The following is a 20,471-nucleotide window of genomic DNA, read 5'->3' on the forward strand; positions in this document are numbered from 1 at the left end:
AAGTAGAAAGGAACGAAAATTGGAAACATGAAAGAGCCCTTCCCCTTTCAATTCAAGGTGGAGACTGGACCTCAGAAGAGGGAGTGGGTGCCCCGCGAACTCACAGCTGGCGGACAGCGGAAAGGGCAGGAGCCGGACCAAGGTGGGGACAGCGGAACTGAAGGCCGCTGGTTACCTCTCCTGCCCTCCGCTGGCCGCACTGGAGAAGACAGCCCCTCCCTCCTGCTCTGACCTGACAGTGTTCATCCATCGCCGTCTATTAGCGAAGAACAACATCAAGCTGGCTAGCAAGGAACTGTATACAGGGTCCAGCTGGGTATCACAATGGATCTCACCCAAAGCTGAGATGTGATCCAGCTCAGTATCACAAAGCAGAACGAAAAGGATGTGTTTGGGCTGAGAGGCCATACATTGGTAAGTGGCACTTGAACTGTATTTTCTATTGAGCATTGTTGGTATATGGTAAATTTGCATAAAATTATATTGAAATTGACTACCTGATTGCACTTTCTTATTCCTTCTGATAATTTTTTATGTGTTCTTTTTCTTTCTTTAGATGGAGTCTCGCTCTGTCGCCCAGGCTGGAGTCCATTGGCGCGATCTTGGTTCACTGCAAGCTCCCCCTCCCAGGTTCATGCCATTCTCCTGCCTCAGCCTCCCGAGTAGCTGGGACTACAGGCGCCCGCCACCACGCTTGGCTAATTTGTTTTTTGTTGTTGTTGTTTTGTTTGTTTGTTTTTTGTTGTTGTTGTTGTTGTTTTGAGATGGAGTCTCGCTCTGTTGCCCAGGCTGGAGTGCGGTGGCGCAATCTCAGCTCACTGCAAACTCTGCCTCCCGGGTTCATGCCATTGTCTTGCCTCAGCCTCCCGAGTAGCTGGGACTACAGGCACCGACCACCACACCCGGCTAATTTTTTGTATTTTTAGTAGAGACGGGGTTTCACCATGTTAGACAGGATGGTCTCGATCTCCTGACCTCGTGATCCACCTGCCTCGGCCTCTTTTTTCTATTCTTAGTAGAGATTTCACCGTGTTAGCCAGGATGGTCTCGATCTCCTGACCTCATGATCTGCCCGCCTCAGCCTCCCAAATTGCTGGGATTACAGGCGTGAGCCACCGCACCTGGTCATTTATTTATTTATTTATTTATTTATTTATTTATGTTTGAGATGGAGTCTTGCTCTGTAGCCCAGGCGGGAGTGCAGTGGCGTCATCTCGGCTCACTGCAACCTCCACCTCCCATGTTCAAGCAATTCTGTCTCAGCCTCTCAAGTAACTGGGATTACAGGAGCACACCACCACATCTGGCTAATTTTTTGTATTTTTAGTAGAGACGGGGTTCACCATGTTGGCTAGGCTGGTCTCGAACTCCTGACCTCATGATCCACCTGCCTTGGCCTCCCAAAGTGCTGGGATTATAGGCAATTCTGCTGCCTCAGCCTCCCAAGTAGCTGGGATTACTGGTGTGCGCCACCATGCCCGGCTAATTTTTGTATTTTTAGTAGAGGTGAGGTTTCACCATGTTGCCCAAGCTGGTCTCAAACTCCTGACCTCAAGTGATCTACCTGCCTTGGTCTCCTAACGTGTTGAGATTACAGGCATGAGCCATCGCGACCGGCCCACTGTTTTTTCTAGCTAGAAAATATAGTCTAAAGCGGCCAGGTGCGGTGGCTCACGCCTGTAATCCCAACATTTGGGGAGGCTGAGGCGGGTGGATCACGAGGTCAGGAAATCGAGACCATCCTGGGTAACCTGGTAAAACCCTGTCTCTACTAAAAATTCAAAAAATTAGCCGGACGTGGTGGCAGGCACTTTGTCGCAGCTACTCAGCAGGCTGAGGCAGGAGAATGGCGTGAACCCGGGATGCGGAGGTTGCAGTGAGCTGAGATCCCGCCACTGCACTCCAGCCTGGATGACAGAGCGATACTCCATCTCAAAAAAAAAAAAAAAAGAAAATATAGTCTATAAATAATGAAGAAAGTAAAGTGAACCTGGGAGATGGAGGTTATAGTGAGCTGAGATCATTGCCTCTGCACTTCAGCCTGGGCAGCAGCAAGACTCCGTCTCAAAAAAAAAAAAAGAAAAAGAAATATGCGAGCTGCTAAGCTAGGCGGTTCTGGCTCAAGATCTCTCATGATACTGCAGACACCACACCAACGAGGACCCCAGTCCTCTGGCACTAGAAGGCGGATCACTCACATGGCTCTTGGCAGGAGACCTCAGTTCCTCCCCACATAGGCCTCTATAGGACTGCTTGAGTGTCCCATTTGCCAAATGATTTAAATATGTTCCGGTTTTGATTGGCTGCTCTGCAATGTGGGCCGTTATCCAGCAGATTCAGTGGGGCTTGAAGTGTCAGTTCCTGCTGCAGGGATGTTATATGGAACCTTTGGCAGGCCGCTACGGACGAATCATAATATAAACCTGTGCTAGTTATTGATTACGTCCCAGCTCCTGCATTGCCTGCTCTATGCAATGGTTTTTCCTTTACCAGCTGGCGTGATCTTAAGCTTTGTCAGTAGAGGGCGCTGGAGAGACATTGCAGGAGACGAGTTTCCCTTCCTGCTTCTGGTGTGTTCTCTCTAGGCTCCGGCATGACGGGTGACTTCTTCCGAGTCTGGCTTCTGCAGCACACAGGGCTTCGCCAGCACCCAGCTCCTGCAGCATGGGCAGCTCCTGTGACAGCAGGCGCCCACAGCCTGCAAAGCTTCTCCAGTGCCGCCTCCTCAGTGAACCGCAACCAGCGGCACCTAGCAGCTTTCTCCACCACCCTCTTCAAGTAGTTCTGTAGCAGCGCGTTTCTCATGAGACACCTCCCTGTGAACAGCTTTTAATACCCTTGAGGATGGATTTCCAGCAAGTTCTGCCCATGTGGTACCACAGCCACTTGTCTGCCGTTCAGTGAAACTGCAGATGTGCCCTCTTCAAAGTCTGGATCTAAATCCAGGGACCAGGAAACCTCTTGCTTGAGTGCTGGAACTCAGGCCAGAAGGTATGGCTGCTGCTATCTGCTGTGACCAAAGAGAATCAGAGTTCTCTTTACTTCTTACCAACCAACCTCTTGAAAATGCCTTTTTTTTTTTGAGACGGAGTCTCGCTCTGTTGCCCAGGCTGGAGTGCAGTGGCTCACTGCAACCTCCGCCTCCTGGATTCAAGTGATTCTCCTGCCTCAGCCTCCTGAGTAGGTGGCATTATAGGCATGTACCACCACGCCCAGCTAATTTTGTATTTTTAGTAGTGACGGGGTTTCTCCATGTTGGTCAGGTTGGTCTCAAACTCTCGACCTCAGGTGATCCACCTGCCTCAGCCTCCCAAAGTGCTGGGATTACAGACAGCCACAGCGCCCGGTCTAAGCGCTTTATAGCTTAATTCTATATATTAAATTTTCCCAGTTCAAATTACTGTGTCCTTCCCTTCTCCTGATTGGACCTTGCTTGATACAAAATTAGTACAAGGAGTGGTCTCAAGAGATAGATGCACAAAGAAGGGATATGGGGATGGATTTGGGTATTTGGGCTTGAGTGCAGACTGAGCCCCTTGACAATGAGAAATAGGATATGTATTAGTAAGGGTTCTCCAGAAACAGAATAACAGAATCTCTATATATGTGTGTATGTGTGTGTATATGTATATATAGAGAGAGTGAGAGAGCTTTTATGTGTGAGTGAGCTTTTATGTGTGTGTGTATATACATACGCACACACACACACTAAGGTATTGCCTCACATGATTATGGCAGTCGAGAAGCCCCACAATCTGCTATCTGCAAGCTGGAGACACAAGAAGGTCAGTGGTACAGCATTTTTTTTTTCAGATGGGGTCTCCCTCTGTTGCCCAGGCTAGACTGCAGTGGCACAATCACAGCTCACTGCAGCCTTGACTTCCCCAGCTCAAGCAATCTTCCCATCTCAGCCTCCTGAACAGCTGGGACTACAGGTGAACACCACCATACCCAGCTAATTTGTTCTATATATATGTTTTTATATAGAGATGGCCTCTCCCTATATTGCCTAGGCTGGTCTCGAACTCCCCTGGGCTCGAGCTATCCACCTGCCTCCGCCTCCTAACAGTTTTGTAATTTTAAGGCCTGAGAGCCAAAGGCCAGTGGTGTAGATTCCAATTCAAGACTCAAGGCCTGAGAATCAGGAGCACAAGACCAGGAGATCAATGTCCTAGTACCCAGGTCTCAAGTACTCAGGCACAGAGAGAATTCAACCTTCCTCTGCCTTGATGTTCTGTTTAATTCCATACCAGATGGATGATGCCCACCCATGTTGAGGGCCGTCTGCTTTACTCACTCAGCCAATTCAAACGTCAATCTCTTCTTGAGAAACCCTCACAGATACACCCAGAAATAATGTTTAACCAGCTGTCTGAGCATGCCTTGGCCCAGTAAAGTTTATACATAAAATTAACCATCACAGGATGCTGGTTATCCACGGCATGCAGTGATACCACAATTAATCAAGCAGCCACCTGCAGGTGATTATGAAGTGCCAATGAAAGCATGTACCTGATGGGAACAAGTAGCTGCCACACTCAGCCGTTATGGTGTCCACAGATGTATAATGATGATTATACAACCATGGTATGGGATACATTATTTTTAGTGCACTTGAGCATTTACAGTGAGAAAATGACAAGTCCAAGTCCCTTAGCTCAGTTCACTTCATGGTCTGAGAACCTGAGAACTTCTGTGATAGCTTAGAAGCAGCTCTTATTTCTTTCTTTTTTTTTTTTTTTTTTTGAGACGGAGTCTCGCTCTGTCGCCCAGGCTGGAGTGCAGTGGCGCGATCTCGGCTCACTGCAAGCTCCGCCTCCCGGGTTCACGCCATTCTCCTGCCTCAGCCTCTCCGAGTAGCTGGGACTACAGGCGCCCGCCACCACGCCCGGCTAATTTTTTTTTGTATTTTTAGTAGAGAACGGGGTTTCACCGTGGTCTCAATCTCCTGACCTCGTGATCCGCCCGCCGCCGCCTCCCAAAGTGCTGGGATTACAAGCGTGAGCCACCGCGCCCGGCCTATTTCTTATAGCCACAATACTGTCAACTGAAAATCAAACACAAAACTTAACTGTAGAGTCGCTGAATAATAATGACAGCTAAATTCCCAGGCCCAACAAATCTCTCACGTGAAAGTTACTGCGCTGATTGGTAAAGAAGGTGATCCTGGGGCCGGGCACGGTGGCTCACGCCTGTAATCCCAGCACTTTGGGAGGCTGAGGCGGGCGGATCACGAGGTCAGGAGATCGAGACCATCTTGGCTAATATGGTGAAACCCCATCTCTACTAAAAACACACAAAAAATTAGCCGGGCGTGATGGCAGGCGCCTGTAGTCCCAGCTACTCAGGAGGCTGAGGCAGGAGAATGGCGTGAACCCGGGAGGCGGAGCTTGAAGTGAGCCAAAATCGCGTCACTGCGCTCCAGCCTGGGTGACAGAGCGAGCCTCCGTCTCAAAAAAACGAAAAAAGAAGGTGATCTTGGCCAGGCGCAGTGGTGCAGTCCTGTAATCCCAGTTACTCGGGAGGCTGAGGCAGGAGAATCGCTTGAACCTGGGAGGTGAGGTTGCAGGGGGCGGAGATGGCGCCACTGCACTTCCAGACTGGGGGACAGAGCGAGACTCTATCTCAAAAAACAAAACAAAACGAAAAAACAGAAGGTGATCCTGAAACTCAAAGTGGGGATATATGTTTGGACCCAGATGAAATTGACAGTCTCGATTCCTTAAGTCACTCTGAACCTCCTTTACCAGCAGAAGTAGTTTGCCCTCAGTATCTGAATAGAATAGCCTTTCTCTGCTTGAAAACCTTAGGATAACCTCCCCAGGGGCAGAAGACCTAAAAGGGGATGTCCATTCTCCTGAAAACCCACCACAATTGCGCTGCATTGCCAGTAAACTCGTAACAACTAGGGTCAAATCTCAACAATGTGTGTGTGTGTGGTGGGGGAGAGAGGCTGCACAAGCGTGTGCAAGAGACAGAGAGGGGAAAGATACACATTATGACCCAGGAGGAAATAGCTTATACACTAAAATAATTCACTTTGCTAATATAAACTAGCAGAAACCTGGGGGACAGGTGCAAGAGTAGATTCTAAGGATAGCATACCAAAGTGGACAGAATATAAAGAGATGAGACTAGACGGGGTGCAGTAGCTCATGCCTGTAGTCCCAGCACTTTAGGAGGCAGAGGCGGGAGGATCATCACTTGAGCCCAGGAGTTTGTTATCAGTTTGGGCAACATAGTTGAAACATAAAATACAAAAATTAGCGGGGCATCGTGGTGAGCACCTATAGTCCCAGCTACTCAGAAAGCTTAGGTGGGAGGGTCGCTTGATCCTGAGAGGTCAAGGCTGCAGTGAACTGTGATCATGCCACTGCACTTCAGCCTGGGTGACAGAACAAGACTGTCACACACACACACACACACACAAAATGAGAGATCAAATTCAATGATATAGGTGCATTTAGTAGACTTCAAATTTAATGTTAGCATGTGTGGCTGTTGGTGGCTTTTTAGCAGTTTACTCCATTGGTTGGCTGAAATTTGGACTCAATGGCGGCCTTCAGTTAACAAGGTTGAGATGGCTGAAGTGGCATGACAGGAAAGAAGGAACCCAAAGGCTCCTTTTCCTTAGGGAGATGGAAATGTTGAGTGGCCTTATCATGCGTGACCTGTGTACCCACCCCATCCTCAGCTATCTTTTACCAGTAGACACTGGCTTCACTAAGTCTCTGAGAAAGGCATTAATGACAGAATCACCTGAATCCCTGAAAAGCTCTGTGGTTGCTCTGTGAGATCTGTGTTCATCTTCATGACTAGCCTAGGGCTTTGTTAGTTGAGAACACAGAAATTGCTGTCCTAAGTTACTGAGGTGCAGGCCATTCATTGGGTGCCACCTTTACACCAGGCAGGAAACCCGCCTGACCCCACGTCTCAGGCTGCCAGAGGAGTGTGCGATGAGGAAGGCTAGACTATCTTCACAGGACACCGGGGAGAAGCCTCAAGCCACAGCCCCCTGACAAGTCTCAGCTCTCCAGCCTGTCTCCTGGCACCCCTCCCCTCCACACGGGGGGGTTGGGGGGGGACGGGGAGGGCTGGGGGGGTCATTTCAGCTCCTGGGCACCAGTCTCCTCTTCATGTTTATCCTGTTCCCTTTGCTTGAAAGGTTCTTACTCCAGATCCTTGTAAAACGGCTTCTCACCTTTTGAATCTCAGCTTAAATGTCCCCTCCTTGGAGGGGTCTTCCCTGACAATGAAGCTCCGACCATCCTCTCCTGTTTTACCTAGTTCATTTCTTTCTGGCATTTGTGACTACTTGAAGTTAGTGTGTGCCATGTATGTGTCTGTCAGTTTACCCCACCACACTAGAACCCCATGAGGGCAAAGGTCTTGTCTGGAATCTTCATCACTTAAAACTCAACATTAAGCAAAGGACCTTTGCTAAATTAACAGGCATTCATTTCGTATTTGAAAAATGAACGAGTGAGGCCAGGCGTAGTGGCTCACACCTGTAATCCCGGCACTTTGGGAGACCGAGGCGGGCTTGAGGTCAGGAGTTCGAGACCGGCCTGGCCAGCATGGTGAAACCCCATTAAAAATACAAAAATTGGCCGGGCGCGGTGGCTCACGCCTGTAATCCCAGCACTTTGGGAGGCTGAGGCGGGCGGATCACGAGGTTAGGAGTTGGAGACCAGCCTGGCCAACATAGTGAAACCCCGTCTCTACTAAAAATACAAAATCAGCCGGGCGTGGTGGCAGGCGCCTGTAATCCCAGCTACTCGGGAGGCTGAGGCGGAAGAATCGCTTGAACCGGGAGGTGGAGGCTGCAGTGCACCGAGATCACGCCACTGCACTCCAGCCTGGGCGACAGAGCACGAATCCATCTCCGAAAAACAAACAAAAAAGCGAACGTGTGAGGAACGCAGCAAAGCCCCTACAGTTAACGTTTGCCGCCCTCTGCCCCTCAGGCACTCCAGAGCCGAGAGCCGACTCGCACAGCCCGCGCGTTTCTCCTGCTCCCCCGAAAGAGGGCACGGTCTCCTTCCTGGCCGCTCTCTGCCGGCCCTACCGCACGACAGCTGGCAGCACCGTCAGCCACTGCTCGGGAGCTCGGAAGATGCTCCAGCTCCACGGCAAGTGCAGCGAACCCACCCAACCCTGGTGCAGAAGCCATTGCCGCAAATTGGCAGGGAGTCCTCGGGGCCGGAAGTGGCCCTGGCCCTGCGCGGTATGCTCTCTAGGACTGCAGGCGGCTCGGCATCTCGGTGATAGACCCAGGAAGTCATTGGCTGGGAGGGGCAGGCTGTGAGGACTGAGGTCTGCAGCGAAGCCGAGTCCAGCCCCGTGGTCTTCGCTTCGTTCGGCAACGAACGCCCAGCGAAGGGTAAGACGAAATGCTTCAAAGACAGGATCCTGGGGCAGTTGCCGGGGCAACCGTGAGGCTTGGGGCGTGGTGGGGGGGGGGGCCGGGCACAAACGTCAGTCGTGATTGGCTGGTTCTGCTGCAGCGCCTTTCGTCCCGCCCCGGTGCCTGATTGGCTAAGGACAGAGAGCGGGGGGCGTGGCCTCCTGGATTCAGTCCTGCTGGCGACCGGGCCGCAGAGCGAGAGGCTGGGCACAGGGGACATTGCAGGCTCTGGGCCTCACTACGCGGCCGGGCCCGGGAGCTGGGAGACGGTGTCCTAGGCTAGGACGGCGCTGAGGCCGACGCCCCCGGCCCAGAGGGGCAGCGCCGCCAGCCGATCCCTGAGCGCTTGCAACAGGGACCTAGGAAGCAGGTGGGAAGCCAGGATGCAAACATCCTGCCTCTCCGCCTCCGCCCTCACCGTGCTCCTGACACCGCGGTCAGTGACGATCTGGTGGGGTTCTCCAGTGGCCGAGAAGCCCCGAGGAAGCCAGGGAAACCTCTGAACCTCCTCACCCTCTACCCAGGGAGACACCAAAACCCTTACCTGGCTTCTTCCCTCCAGCCTCCCACCTCTCAGTGACGCCCATCACCCACCAAACTATGAGCACCCTTCAGCCTGGCGTTCCAGGCCCTTCCCTGGCACAGCCCCTACTCCTCCCTGTCTTATTTGCGCTTGTCGAATATTTCCCAAACTGCCAAGTTCCACTCTTAAGATACTCTTGCCAGATCTATCCCACAATGGGGCCTCTAGAGGGATCCCTAGAGGGAGAAGTGGGCCAGCCCTAGGGAATGGCCATCTGCAGGCACCCTCCACGGGGCCCTTGGAACCCGTGCCCCTGCACTCTGCCACGAAAGGGGAAACGTTTCTCCAGGATACTGTGTGCTGTCTGGGCTCCCTGGAGGCCAGAGGGAAGTTTTTAAATGACTCCCTAGATCACTCAACGGTCTTTTTTTTTTTTTTTTTTTTTTTTTTTGAGACAGGGTCTTGCTCTGTTGTCCAGGCTGGAGGGCAGTGGTGCGATCACAGTTCACTGCATCCTCAACTTCCCAGGCTCAGGCAATCCTCCCACCTCAGCCTCCCAAGCAGCTGGTACTACAGGCACGCACCACCATGCTTGGCTAATTTTTTAAATTATTTAGAGATGAGGGTCTTGCTATGTTGCCCAAGGTGGTGTCAAACTCCTGACTTCAAGCCATCCTCCTGCCTCAGCCTCCCTAAGTGCTCAGATCACAGGTGTAAGCCACCACACCGAGCCTCGACAGACCTCTGAATCACTCAAGTCCTGACATCTGGTCCCTGGCATGCTGGCCACGGAGCCTAAGGAACTGAAATTAAAGCAAGCAACACTCACTGTGCAAGTGAGTACTCTGCTCAGCTCTCTTGCCAAGTGATGACTGCTTTCAGGGTCATTTTAGCAACTCTCCCACCTCTGTCTCTCCCCTTACTTAGAAAATGAGCTCTTTGAGAGCAACCCTGCTTTACAAATGAGTCTCCCTCACCCGCTCCCACTGAACCAAGCAGAGCAATCCTATTTCTGGCTGAGTGATTGGAACCATGAAGACAAACTGAAGGGAGGAAACAGCTTTTTTTCTGGCCTGAGAAATAATCATTTAATTCAACCAATCCTGCCAGCATCCCTAGTGTAGATTCCAGGGACCTCCTGGACACCATCAAGTCCTGCCTGGGCTTCCACTAGTGAGCAGCCCCCTGGTGTCCAGTTGATTACATCCCACCCCACCCACATCTCTAGCTGAGTCTAACATTCCTGAAGGTCAAGTCTATTGTCCTACTCTGTCTGTTTTTTTTTTTTTTTTCTGAGACAGAGTCTCGCTCTGTCATTCAGGCTGGAGTGCAGTGGCAAGATCTCAGCTCACTATGACCTCCACCTCCTGGCTTCAAGCAATTCTCCTGCCTCAGCGTCCCAGGTCGCTGGAACTACAGGCACCTGCCACCATGCCCAGCTAATTTTTGTATTTTTAGTAGAGACGGGGTTTCACCATGTTGGCCAGGCTAGTCTTAAACTCCTGGCCTCAAGTGATCCACCCATCTAGGCTTCCCAAAGTGCTGAGATGACAGGTGTGAGCCGCTGCGCCTGGCCTTGTCCTCCTCTTTTTAGAGAGCCCTGCATGGGGCCTAGTAGTGTACACCAGTAGTCCCAGCTACTTGGGAAGCTGAGGTGAGTGGATCACTTGAGCCCAGGAGTTCCAGACCAGCCTGGGCAACATAGCAAGACCCCGTCTCTATTTTTAAAAAGACAAAAAAAAAAAAACCTGGGCTAACAATGCACACTTACATTGTCGTAGACAGCTGTTATCTACAGTGCTTGGCCCTGTGCCTGGAAGAGCAGCTGCTTGACAACTGGCAGCTATGATTACTCTTCTCAGTCTACCGTCCTCAGCAAGCCACTCTTTCCCTTAGGATCTGGGAGCCAACCAGGGCTGTGGCCACCCTGGTGGCCCCATAATCCACAAAGACAGGTGGGGTCTCAAGGGCCTCCTTGGTGCAGACATCCTCGTGGTCAGTTGGTGTCAGAGCTGAAAGTTATCTCGGGAGCTGGGCCACAAATATGGGATGACAGGCAGGCTGAGCCCATCCCCACCCAGGGAAAAAAGCAGAGAATGGGAGTTGGGAGCTACAGAGGTTAAAACCAGGGAAAGAGGCCAGGCACGGTGGCTCACGCCTATAATCTCAGCACTTTGGGAAGCCGAGGTGGGCGGATCGCCTGAGGTCAGGAGTTCAATACCGGCCTGGCCAACATGGTGAAACCCTGTCTCCACTAAAAATACAAAAAAATTAGCCAGGCATGTGGCGCACACCTGTAGTCCCAGCTATCCGGGACACTGAGGCAAGAAAATCGCTGGGACCCAGGAGCCGGAGGTTGCAGTGAGCCAAGATCGCGCCAGTGCACTCCAGCCTGGGCAACAGAGCAAGACTCTGCCTCAAAAAACAAAACAAAAAACAAACAAACAAAAACAGGGGGCTGGGCATGGTGGCTCAGGCCTGTAATCCCAACACTTTGAGAGGCCGAGGTGGGTGGATCATAAGGTCAGGAGATCAAGACCATCCCGGCTAACTTGGTGAAACCCTGTCTCTACTAAAAATACAAAAATTAGCCGGGCACGGTGGCATGCGCCTGTAGTCCCAGCTACTCAGGAGGCTGAGGCAACAGAATCACTTGAACCCAGGAGGTGGAGGTTGCAGTGAGTGGAGATCAGGCCACTGCACTCCAGCCTGGGCGACAGAGCAAGCCTCTGTCACACACACAAAAAAAACCCCAGCAGGAAGACCAGGAGTAAATCAAAGCTCACAGCCAGGCAGGGGCGAGCAGGGCGAATTATATAGGACATATTCTAAGAGGCCAAGGAGGTAAGATACAGCAGAGGCAGGTGACAGCAGCTGCAGCATGGGCCAAGAAGGAAAGTGGCCCCTGGTGAGTGAGGAGCCCTCGCAGGACCACAGGCAGGCCATGGTGGGAGCAAACGGCAAAGGCCAGTCACAAAACTCAGCCACCGATGCCTGGGTGGGAGATGGGGGCAGGCAGGAGTTTCCAGACCAGTTCTGCCTGCTCCTGGCTTCCAAAGAGAAGAGCCAAGGGAGAGTATGGGCTCAGTCAGCAGTGCCCTTGGGACAAGTGGCATCAGCAGCAGACGGCTGGCAAGGGGTCCCCAGGTCCAGGAGTGGCTGACTGGCTTCAGCCCTGGAAACCTCTCTGTACTTAAAGCCTTTGCTTGCCAATGTGTGCAACGCTTTGGAATGGGGCTTTGGCAAAAGGGACCCCAACCCTGGTGGAGACCCAAGCCAAGAGTGGTGACGCGGGGATGCCTCAGTGAGGACAAGGGATTAGCCCAGGAGCTCCCCCACGCTCGGGGGATCAGCGCCAGGGCACCAGGAGACAAAGCTGTGTAGGCGGGCGCTTCAAGTCCAAGGCCTTTAATTCGCAGAGTGCCTGCCCTTTCTCGCCCTCGCCCTCCCCAGTCGCCATGCCTCACCCCATGCCCTCACCGCCCCAGCTCCCTTCCCGCGCCCCTCTCTCCTCTCTCAGAGCCTTGACTCCAGTGGGGCTGTCCCAGTGGCCCTGGGCGCCCCGCTCCCCCTCTCCTGGCCTCCTAGGTGGGAGCGGGTGGGGGTGCGGCCAGAGCCCCCGCCGCCGCCCCCAGCATCAGCATGGCCAGGGCCTTGGGCCCGGTGGTGTGGATCTTCTCGTGCCGGTGCAGGTTGGAGCGCCGGCTGAAGCTCTTGCCACACAGTGGGCAGGCGTAGGGCCGCACGCCACGGTGGGTGCGCTGGTGCGCGGTGAGGTGCGAGCTGTGGCTGAAGCTCTTGCCGCAGTCGAGGCAGTGGTAGGGCTTCTCGCCCGTGTGCGTGCGGTTGTGCGCGATGAGGTTGGAACGCTGGCTGAAGCACTTGCCGCACTCGGGGCACGGGTAGGGCTTGACCCCAGTGTGGGTGCGCTGGTGGGTGACCAGCGCCGAGCTCTGCGTGAAGCACTTGCCGCAGATGGGGCACTTGTGCGGCTTGGCTCCCGTGTGGGTGCCCTGGTGGGTGACCAAGTCCGAGCGGCGGGTGAAGCGCTTGGCGCAGCGGTCGCACACGTAGGGCTTCTCTCCGGTGTGGATGCGCTGGTGCTGGATCAGCGTGGAGTGGTGGCTGAAGCTCTTCCGGCAGGCGGGGCAGGTGTAGGGCTTCTCGCCCGTGTGGATGATCTGGTGCTGGATGAGGTGCGAGCTGCGGCCGAAGCGCTTCCCGCAGTCAGTGCAGGCGTAGGGCTTCTCGCCCGTGTGCGTGCGCCGGTGCGTCACCAGGTGCGAGTGCCAGCTGAAGCCCTTGCCGCACTGCTCGCACCGGTAGCTCTTCCTGCCCACCTCGCTGTCAGGGGCCAGGCCCTCCTCGCCACTCTCCGGGGCGCCCTTCTCCTCCTCGCTGGGCTTCTCCGGGACGCGGCACTCCTGGGGCTCCGTGGGACTGGGGTCTGGCGGAGCTGCATCCGGGGTGCGATCTGGATCAGCCGGCTGCCCAGAGTCTTTGGCCGGCCCTGAGCTCCGGCCGCGGGCTGCTTCCTGCGCGCACTGCGGGACGCCCCCCTGGACTCTCCCCACCCTAGTTCTGAAGGGCTTCACATCCCCAAGGGCTGCCGCAGATGAGGTCGGCACCCTCTGCCCCATCTCGACGGCTCCTGGAAAAAGAAAGTCGTTTCCAGCTAGGGACGAGCTTCCTTAAGGACCCCAGGAGGGTGGAGAAGGAAGAGCTAAGGGTGGGGGCTGGATTCTCAGAGACCAGAAAGCGCAAGGGCCGCCCTGGGCGCAAACCGCCCAGGAGGGGGTCTGGTGGCCCTGCCCCACTCCCACAGACAACAGCCAGAAGGCCGGCGTCTGCGCCCCGCTCCCGCAAAGGCGCGCGCCTGTCCCTCACCTATGCACGCGCCTGTCCCTCACCTGTGCACGCGCCTCTCCACTCCTCATCTCCTGTCTGCCGGCTGGAGCCCGAGGCCTCACCCTTGCCATGCGCTTGAGGCGCCCAGAAAGGCCTGCTGAAGGGAAAGCCTGCCCAGAAAGAGATGCTGTGCTGTCACAGGCCTTCTGGCGCTGCCCAGCTGCAGACAGCATCCCCCCAAAACTGATGGGCCCAAGTAAGGGGTGAGGCTCTGGAAACAGGGGGTAAAACAAAGCAGTTTCAACAAGTCCCCCTGGGTCGGGGGTCCGCCCCCTGCCTGGGGGCTGCCAGAGCTGAGTAGGCCTGTCTCCTCTTTCCCTGAAAGAGCAACAGAGATTAAGGGAGAGGAGTGGGCAACACCCTACATCAACACCCTCGGGACGGGTATCCCGCTCCTACACCCACACCTGGAGGGGCGAGGGTAGTGGCCCTCCAAGTGGGAGGACCTGGGACAGGAGGGCCTGGATCCCCAACGACTAAGGTCATCCCATTTGTCAAGTCTTGGGGGTGCGTGGCCCCAGGAATTTTGGTCAAGTCAGTAAGAGAGCAGAGGGGGCCCTGGCTTCTACCACCCGTGGGAGGAAAGGAATGTGTTGGACCAACTGGGTGGCTTGGGGCGTCTGCGAGGCCTGCCGTGGTGCTGAAAATGGGTGCTGAGTTCCTTCTGATCCCTCAGGACTTGCCTGGGCTTGCTGGCCCAGGCACTGGGAAACCATAAGAGCGGTGAGCAGCCTGAGCTAATTAAGGGGTGAGCATCCCTGGTGCCAGCCAGCGGGGCCTCGGGACCACCATGATGCCACCAGATGGAATGCTGAGTCCTGGATTCTGCCTGGACTAGCAAGTGTGCTAGCTGGGTGTCGGCCAGGTACAGTGGCTCATGCCTCCAGCACTTTGGGAGGCCGAAGTGGGCGGATCACGAGGTCAGGAGATTGAGACCATCCTGGCCAACATGGTGAAACCCCATCTCTACTTAAAAAAAAGAAAAAAAAAAGCAGGGCATGGTGGTGGGCGCCTGTAGCCCCAGCTATTTGGGAGGCTGAAGCAGCAGAATCACTTGAACCCGGGAGGCAGAGGTTGCAGTGAGCTGAGATCACGCCATTACACTCCAGCCTGGGTGACAGAGCAAGACTCCGTCTCAAAAAAAAAAAAAGCTAAGTGTCAACTGAATGAATGAATAAATGAATACTGATTTTTCCATATGAAAACTAAAGTCTGGAATTGAGGAGTCAGAAGCTCTGGGATGGCTGGGCACAGTGGCTCACGCCTATAATCCCAACACTTTGGGAGGCCAAAACAGGAGGATGGCTTGAGCCCAGGAGCTCAAGACCAACCTGGGCAACATAGCGAGATCCCATGTCTACCAAAAAAAAACAGAAAAGAAAAAGAAAAAAATAGCTGGGCATGGTGGTACCTGTAGCCCCAGCTACTCAGGAGGCTGAGGCAGGAGGATCACTTGAACCCAGGAAGTCGAGGCTGCATGAGTCGTGATGGTGCCACTGCACTCCAGCCTGGGTGACAGAGCAAGGCTCTGTTTAAAAAAAAAAAAAAGCTCTGGGACTTAAATACTTACCATCCAAGAAACAAAGGAAGGGAACCAAGGCCCCTCAGAGACAAGCACCTGCTCCTCAAAGCAGATGGGACACCCCAGGGTCTGTGGGGCCTGGGGAGTTCAGCTCATGCCATCTCTCTCCAGAGCAAGCAGCCCTCGGGCCCCGAAGCCAGGCTTGCTGCTCAGACAGCTCTGAAGCTGGGGCTTGGAAAGGAAGATGGAGCTACAGGAGTGAGCCCTGCGGATGAACCCAGGAAAAGTGGACTTCCCGGGGCAGCGTCCAGTACAGTAGCTGCTGGCCATATGCGGCTATTTAAACTCTCATTTGAGCTGATTAAAACCAAGTAAAATTGGCCAGGCGTGGTGACTCACGCCTGTAATCCCAGCACTTTGGGAGGCCAAGGAGGGTGGATCACGAGGTCAGGAGATCGAGATCATCCTGGCTAACACGATGAAACCCCATCTCTACTAAAAATACAAAAAATTAACCAGGCGTGGTGGCGGGCGCCTGTAGTCCCAGCTACTTGGGAGGCTGAGGCAGGAGAATCGCGTGAACCCAGGAGGCGGAGCTTGCAGTGAGCCGAGATCGCGCCACTGCACTCCAGCCTGGGCGACAGAGCAAGACTCCATCTCAAAACAAAACGAAACAAAACCAAGTCAAATTAAAAACTCAAGGGCTCTACCCACATTTCAGGTGCTCAGCAGCCACACATGGCTTGTGGCTCCCGTCCTAGCACACACAGAAGAGTTCCATCATTACAGAAGTTTCCATAGAACAGCGCCATCTCAAGGGACAAGGAGAAGGGTGGGAGGGAGAGGGAGGGAAGGGAAGAAAGAGGAGACGGCAGAGCAGGACCCCTCCCTAACACCTCAGTCCCCCCTCCAGGCGAGTGCTTACCCAGTGACAGCCCGTTTTCCTTCTGCAGGACATCCCTGTAGAAGTTCTGCTGCGTGTGGTCTAGCCGTCCCCACTCCTCCCGGGAGAGGTACAAGGCCACATCCTCGAAAGTCACTGGCATCTGAAACAATGTGAAACATCCACTCTCCAGGACGTGACGTGGACACGGTGGAGGGACACCATGGCATGAGATGTGTGGTGAGACCCCGGACTCCCAACCCACTGTCTCGGGTGAGGCCTACCACTTCCATCTGATGCAGAAGCGGGTGAGCCACCCAAGGCCTTCTGGGGAGGTGAGAAAGAACAAAGACCAAGAGGTATTTTCAGGGACCACAGTTAAGACTTAGGATGTCCATGCAGCCCCCATCCTCAGCTGAGACCTCGGAGGACGGTTCCCAGCGGCTCCCAACGAGAGGCCCTGTGTCTCTAATTCCTGCTGCTTCTCCTCCAGCTTTGGTCCAGGCCTGACCATGGGCCTTGAGCCTGAACAATTCCAGCAACACCAGCAAGAGCCCCAGGCTTCAGGCTTGGCTGCAAGTGGGGCCAGTGGGGTCCTGGCTTTCACACAGAACCAGCAGATGCAGGAAGGGCTGAGCACCATGCAGGGGCCGGGGAAGGGCCACTCACCTGGGACCAGGCAGTGAGGAGCGCTGCGGCCATCTGCCGGTCTCTGGTCCTCCCCTCTCGGGAAAGCACCGGGATCCGGGGGGAGGGGAGGGCTGTGGGAGGAGAGAGGTCCTCAGGGTGACCAGCTCATCCTGCTGGACCTGCTGCTACTCCAGCTGCCTCAAACTCCACCCCTGGCCCGACCCAAGGACAGGGTCAGATGGCTCTGAGGCTGCCAGGGGACTGTGGGCCATGGGGGGATCACGTCCCCTGCTGGCATAGAGACCCTCAGCCCCACCTGGACCTGGGCCAAGCCTCCACCTCCCCACAGCTGCCTCCCTGGGAAAGCGCCTCTTCCCTGTCCCTCTCCTACCTCCGCCAGGCAGGAAGAGAGCTTTCTCCTTAGAGCCGTGACTTAGGGGTGCCCAGCCCCATGCACCTTGAGCTCCGTCCTCCTGCATTGCCCCCTCGGGGTGTGGCTCTTCTGGCTCCATCTTAATGTGCAATGAGTCCTGAGCGTCCCCTGAAGGTGCCGCCTCCCCCAGCTTAGAAGCCATGTCCTGATGAGGATGTCCACGATCTGGAACCTAGAAAGGACAGCCCCATCAGCACCCGGGTGAGTGGGAGAGACACCCAGAGCTGCATGCTAGGGCGCTCCGGCAGGGTCGGACACCAACGTGCAAGACATAGCTTGAAGGACTGTCCTTGCTGCCTTCATCCAGCTCACCCCAGCAAGGACGGGCGGCAAGAGGAGGAATATTCAACAAGCCGTCTCCACGGTGCCGGTGGGCATGGTGCCCGAGGGCAGCTGCCCCTTCTCAGCTCCAGCCTCACACGGACCTCGGCAGTGTAGACTGCTGTCTATTAGTGTATGAGGAAACCAAGTGTAGTGGCTTGAATGGTGCCCTCTAAGAATCCGTGTCCTCCCTGAACCTCAGAGTGAGACCTTATTGGGGAAAAGGGTCTTCATACAGGTAAGTTAAAGATCTTGAGATTAAATCATCGTGGATTTAGAGTGAGACTAAAATCTAATAATGACTTATGTCCTTATAAGAATAGGAGAGGACACAGAGACACAGAGAAGGAAGCAGAGACTGGAGGGATGCCCACACCAAGAACACCAGGAGCCCCCAGGAGCTGGAAGAGGCAAGGGAGGGTCCTCTTAGTCTAGAGCTTTCAAAAGGAGTGTGACCCTGCTGCCACCTAGATTTTGGACTGCAGGCCTCCAGGACTGTGAGAGAGTCAATTCTGGTTGTTTTCAGCCCCCCAGAGAGTGGAAACTTGTTACAGCAGCCACGGGAGACTAACACACCATTGGTGGGGATGAGACAACACCCCGTGACCACATAGCTCAAAAGCTTCAGGAATGTCAGGGAGGGCCCTGGTGGGGCCTCATCCACAGCACAGGGACTGGCCAGCCTTCTGCTGGGGCCTCACACCCCTTCCTCCACGCCCTGGCTGTGTTTGGGTCTTGAAGGGAAAGAACCTCAGGCCAGGAGTCAGGGTGCCTGGGTGCCAGACCCAGCGACACCCCTCCCCAACCAGGCAGCCTTCAGGACGCAGCTGCTCTGCCCCTTCACAGAATGGTCATGAGGGTCACACAGATAATGATGGAGAAGGAGCTGCCGGCTCAGGAAAGTCCTGGATAAACACAGGGTGGCGCTGGTCATTATTCCCCTCCCTGTGCGCACCAGACGGAAGCCAGCGCCAGCAGAGAACGCCAACATGTGGGGCTCTACTGACACGCCCAAGGTGTTCAAGGCACACGGGAAGTGGATGGGAAACTGAACCATGCTAACAATTCTTTGTGCTTCTATGGTATGAAAACCATAGATGATGGCATCTCATGCCTATTATCCTTAGAGCCTCCCAATGACCCTGCGAGACAGGTGGGAATGGCAGGCATGTGGTCCGCATTTTACAGATGACACATCTGGTTCCCAGAGGCCAGGGACTGGCCCCTAGCCTGTCGCTGACTCATACTCCTCCAACTCCAAGCCCGGAGACCCAGGTCCCCCACAAATAGTAATTACACACACACACTCAGCCACGCATGCACACACCCCCACAAATAGTAATTACACACACTCAACCACGCGAGCACACACACACGGGTAGCAGGTGCAAGAAGGAGAAAGGACCGGAGACCCAGGTCCCCCACAAATAGTAATTACACACACACAACCATGCACGCACACACACACGGGTAGCAGGTGCAAGAAGGAGAAAGGACCGGGAGCTCAGACCCAGAGAGATGAGAAGCTGTGGTTCCAGGTGGAGAAGCACGGGGAAGGAGAACAGGTTTCCCTGTGTGCTGTGAGCGCTGCTCAGAAAGAAAACCTCACTGATAGGACCCCCACCCAGACCTCTGCCATCTCCTGTGGCCACTGACTAGAGAATTCACCAGCAAAGCAAAACTGTTATGCTGTAAATTCCAGACAGAGGGTACTACCCAGCATGCCACCTTCTCTTTGATCTCCCCACCCCAGTGAGTCTAACTCTTCCAGGGGTCCAGACTCCATGCCTTGAAAATCTCCTCCGCACCAGCCTCTTCCATCGCATGCCTCCCTCACCCAGCCCCATCTGTACCTCCGGGGGTGTCTCCTTGTCCTGGGTGGCCTGGATGCCTCTGCCGTCTGCAGACATTTTCTATTTCAGAGCTAAAAAGAACAGCTGAGTTGTTTCTCCCTCTTTTTGGCCAAGCCCCCTCCAGCTTCTGGCCAGGAGCCTGGAAGAGCAGAAAGAAACCAGCCCTCGTTTCCTGGACACCCCCAAAGAGCCCTGAAAATCCCCACGAGGACCAGCGCTCCCTGGTCCCAATCAGAAAGAAAGTCTCCCAGACCCTATCCGATGGTCCCACTCCCTGTGATGTTTTCTGGGTCCTGTTTTTGAAAGAATGCTATTTTGTATTGTCCCCTTTATCACTGAAGCAAGAGCCTCGCATCTCAGTGTAACCGGCTCAGGGAAAGCCCAGGCTAAATTGGAATTGCTATTTCCTGTCATCAGGAGCAGAAAGTTCTGCAGAGATCCTGCAAAACAGGTGCTGGTGGGGCCCCGCCCGTCAAGGCCAGGGGAATCCAGGCCCTGCTGTCCCCCGACCCCAGGACATACACCCTGTGTCCCTACCTGACTCCCAGCCCCACCGGGAATTCAGAAATCAACCTGCCCGCTATCAGCAGCCCCCCTGCAGCTGCAACCACCTGCCCCAGGCCTGGGATGCCCATCCTGCTCTCGGTCCTGGCAGACAATGTCCTTCTCCTTCCCAAACCCAGTCCTGGCCCCCTTCTCTCCTGCCAGCTTGAAGCCTTCCACCTTTGACCCCATCCCCTCCTGCAAGCTGATCATCTGCGCCGGTCTCGGGATCCAGATGCCCTCCCTAGCACCCCCTTCTCACCGGGGTGGAGGCAGAGGGGGCACCTGCGGCAGCGGGGGCCCCCTCCCCCGGGAAGGGAGTCTCCACAGCCTGCACGGGGCGGGCGGGGGAGTCGGGTGGAGACTGGGATTAGGGACAACAGGAAGTCCCTCCCAGATCCCATTCCCCACGCAGCCGCAGCCCTACAGCGTTCCCGGTTTTGAGGGT

General features: G+C 54.8%; 1 protein-coding gene across 5 annotated transcripts; it reads right to left on the minus strand.

Moving 5' to 3' along the window:
- Positions 1-12,322: 12,322 nt before the first annotated feature.
- ZNF205 (zinc finger protein 205) lies at positions 12,323-20,406 on the minus strand. 5 transcript variants are annotated; one of them, XM_003269199.3, is made up of 7 exons: positions 20,286-20,406; positions 19,481-19,619; positions 17,265-17,478; positions 16,913-17,004; positions 16,286-16,406; positions 13,841-13,948; positions 12,323-13,581 (listed from the first exon to the last, which is right to left on the minus strand). In XM_003269199.3, the coding sequence occupies exons 2-7, from the start codon at positions 19,535-19,537 to the stop codon at positions 12,515-12,517; spliced, it is 1,659 nt and encodes a 552-aa protein (XP_003269247.2). In that variant the 5' UTR covers positions 19,538-19,619; positions 20,286-20,406; the 3' UTR covers positions 12,323-12,514. The 5 variants fall into 5 exon arrangements, with proteins under 5 accessions (XP_003269247.2, XP_003269248.2, XP_030654405.1 ...); XM_003269200.3 differs by having other exon boundaries at positions 19,481-19,551; positions 20,286-20,393; XM_030798545.1 differs by having other exon boundaries at positions 17,331-17,478; positions 20,286-20,393.
- Positions 20,407-20,471: the final 65 nt, after the last annotated feature.

This window comes from Nomascus leucogenys, chromosome 18 (assembly GCF_006542625.1).
Source record: "Nomascus leucogenys isolate Asia chromosome 18, Asia_NLE_v1, whole genome shotgun sequence".
Lineage (NCBI taxonomy): Eukaryota > Metazoa > Chordata > Mammalia > Primates > Hylobatidae > Nomascus > Nomascus leucogenys.

Excerpts from the sequence above, each read along its gene's own strand:
- ZNF205 (XM_003269199.3), bottom strand. The coding sequence starts at position 19,537 with ATGTCTGCAGACGGCAGAGGCATCCAGGCCACCCAGGACAAGGAGACA. Across the intron at positions 17,005-17,264 it reads TCTCTTCCTGCCTGGCGGAG|CCCTCCCCTCCCCCCGGATC; the intron begins GTAGGAGAGGGA and ends CTCCTCCCACAG. Across the intron at positions 13,949-16,285 it reads GGAAAACGGGCTGTCACTGG|GCTTTCCCTTCAGCAGGCCT; the intron begins GTAAGCACTCGC and ends CTTTCTGGGCAG.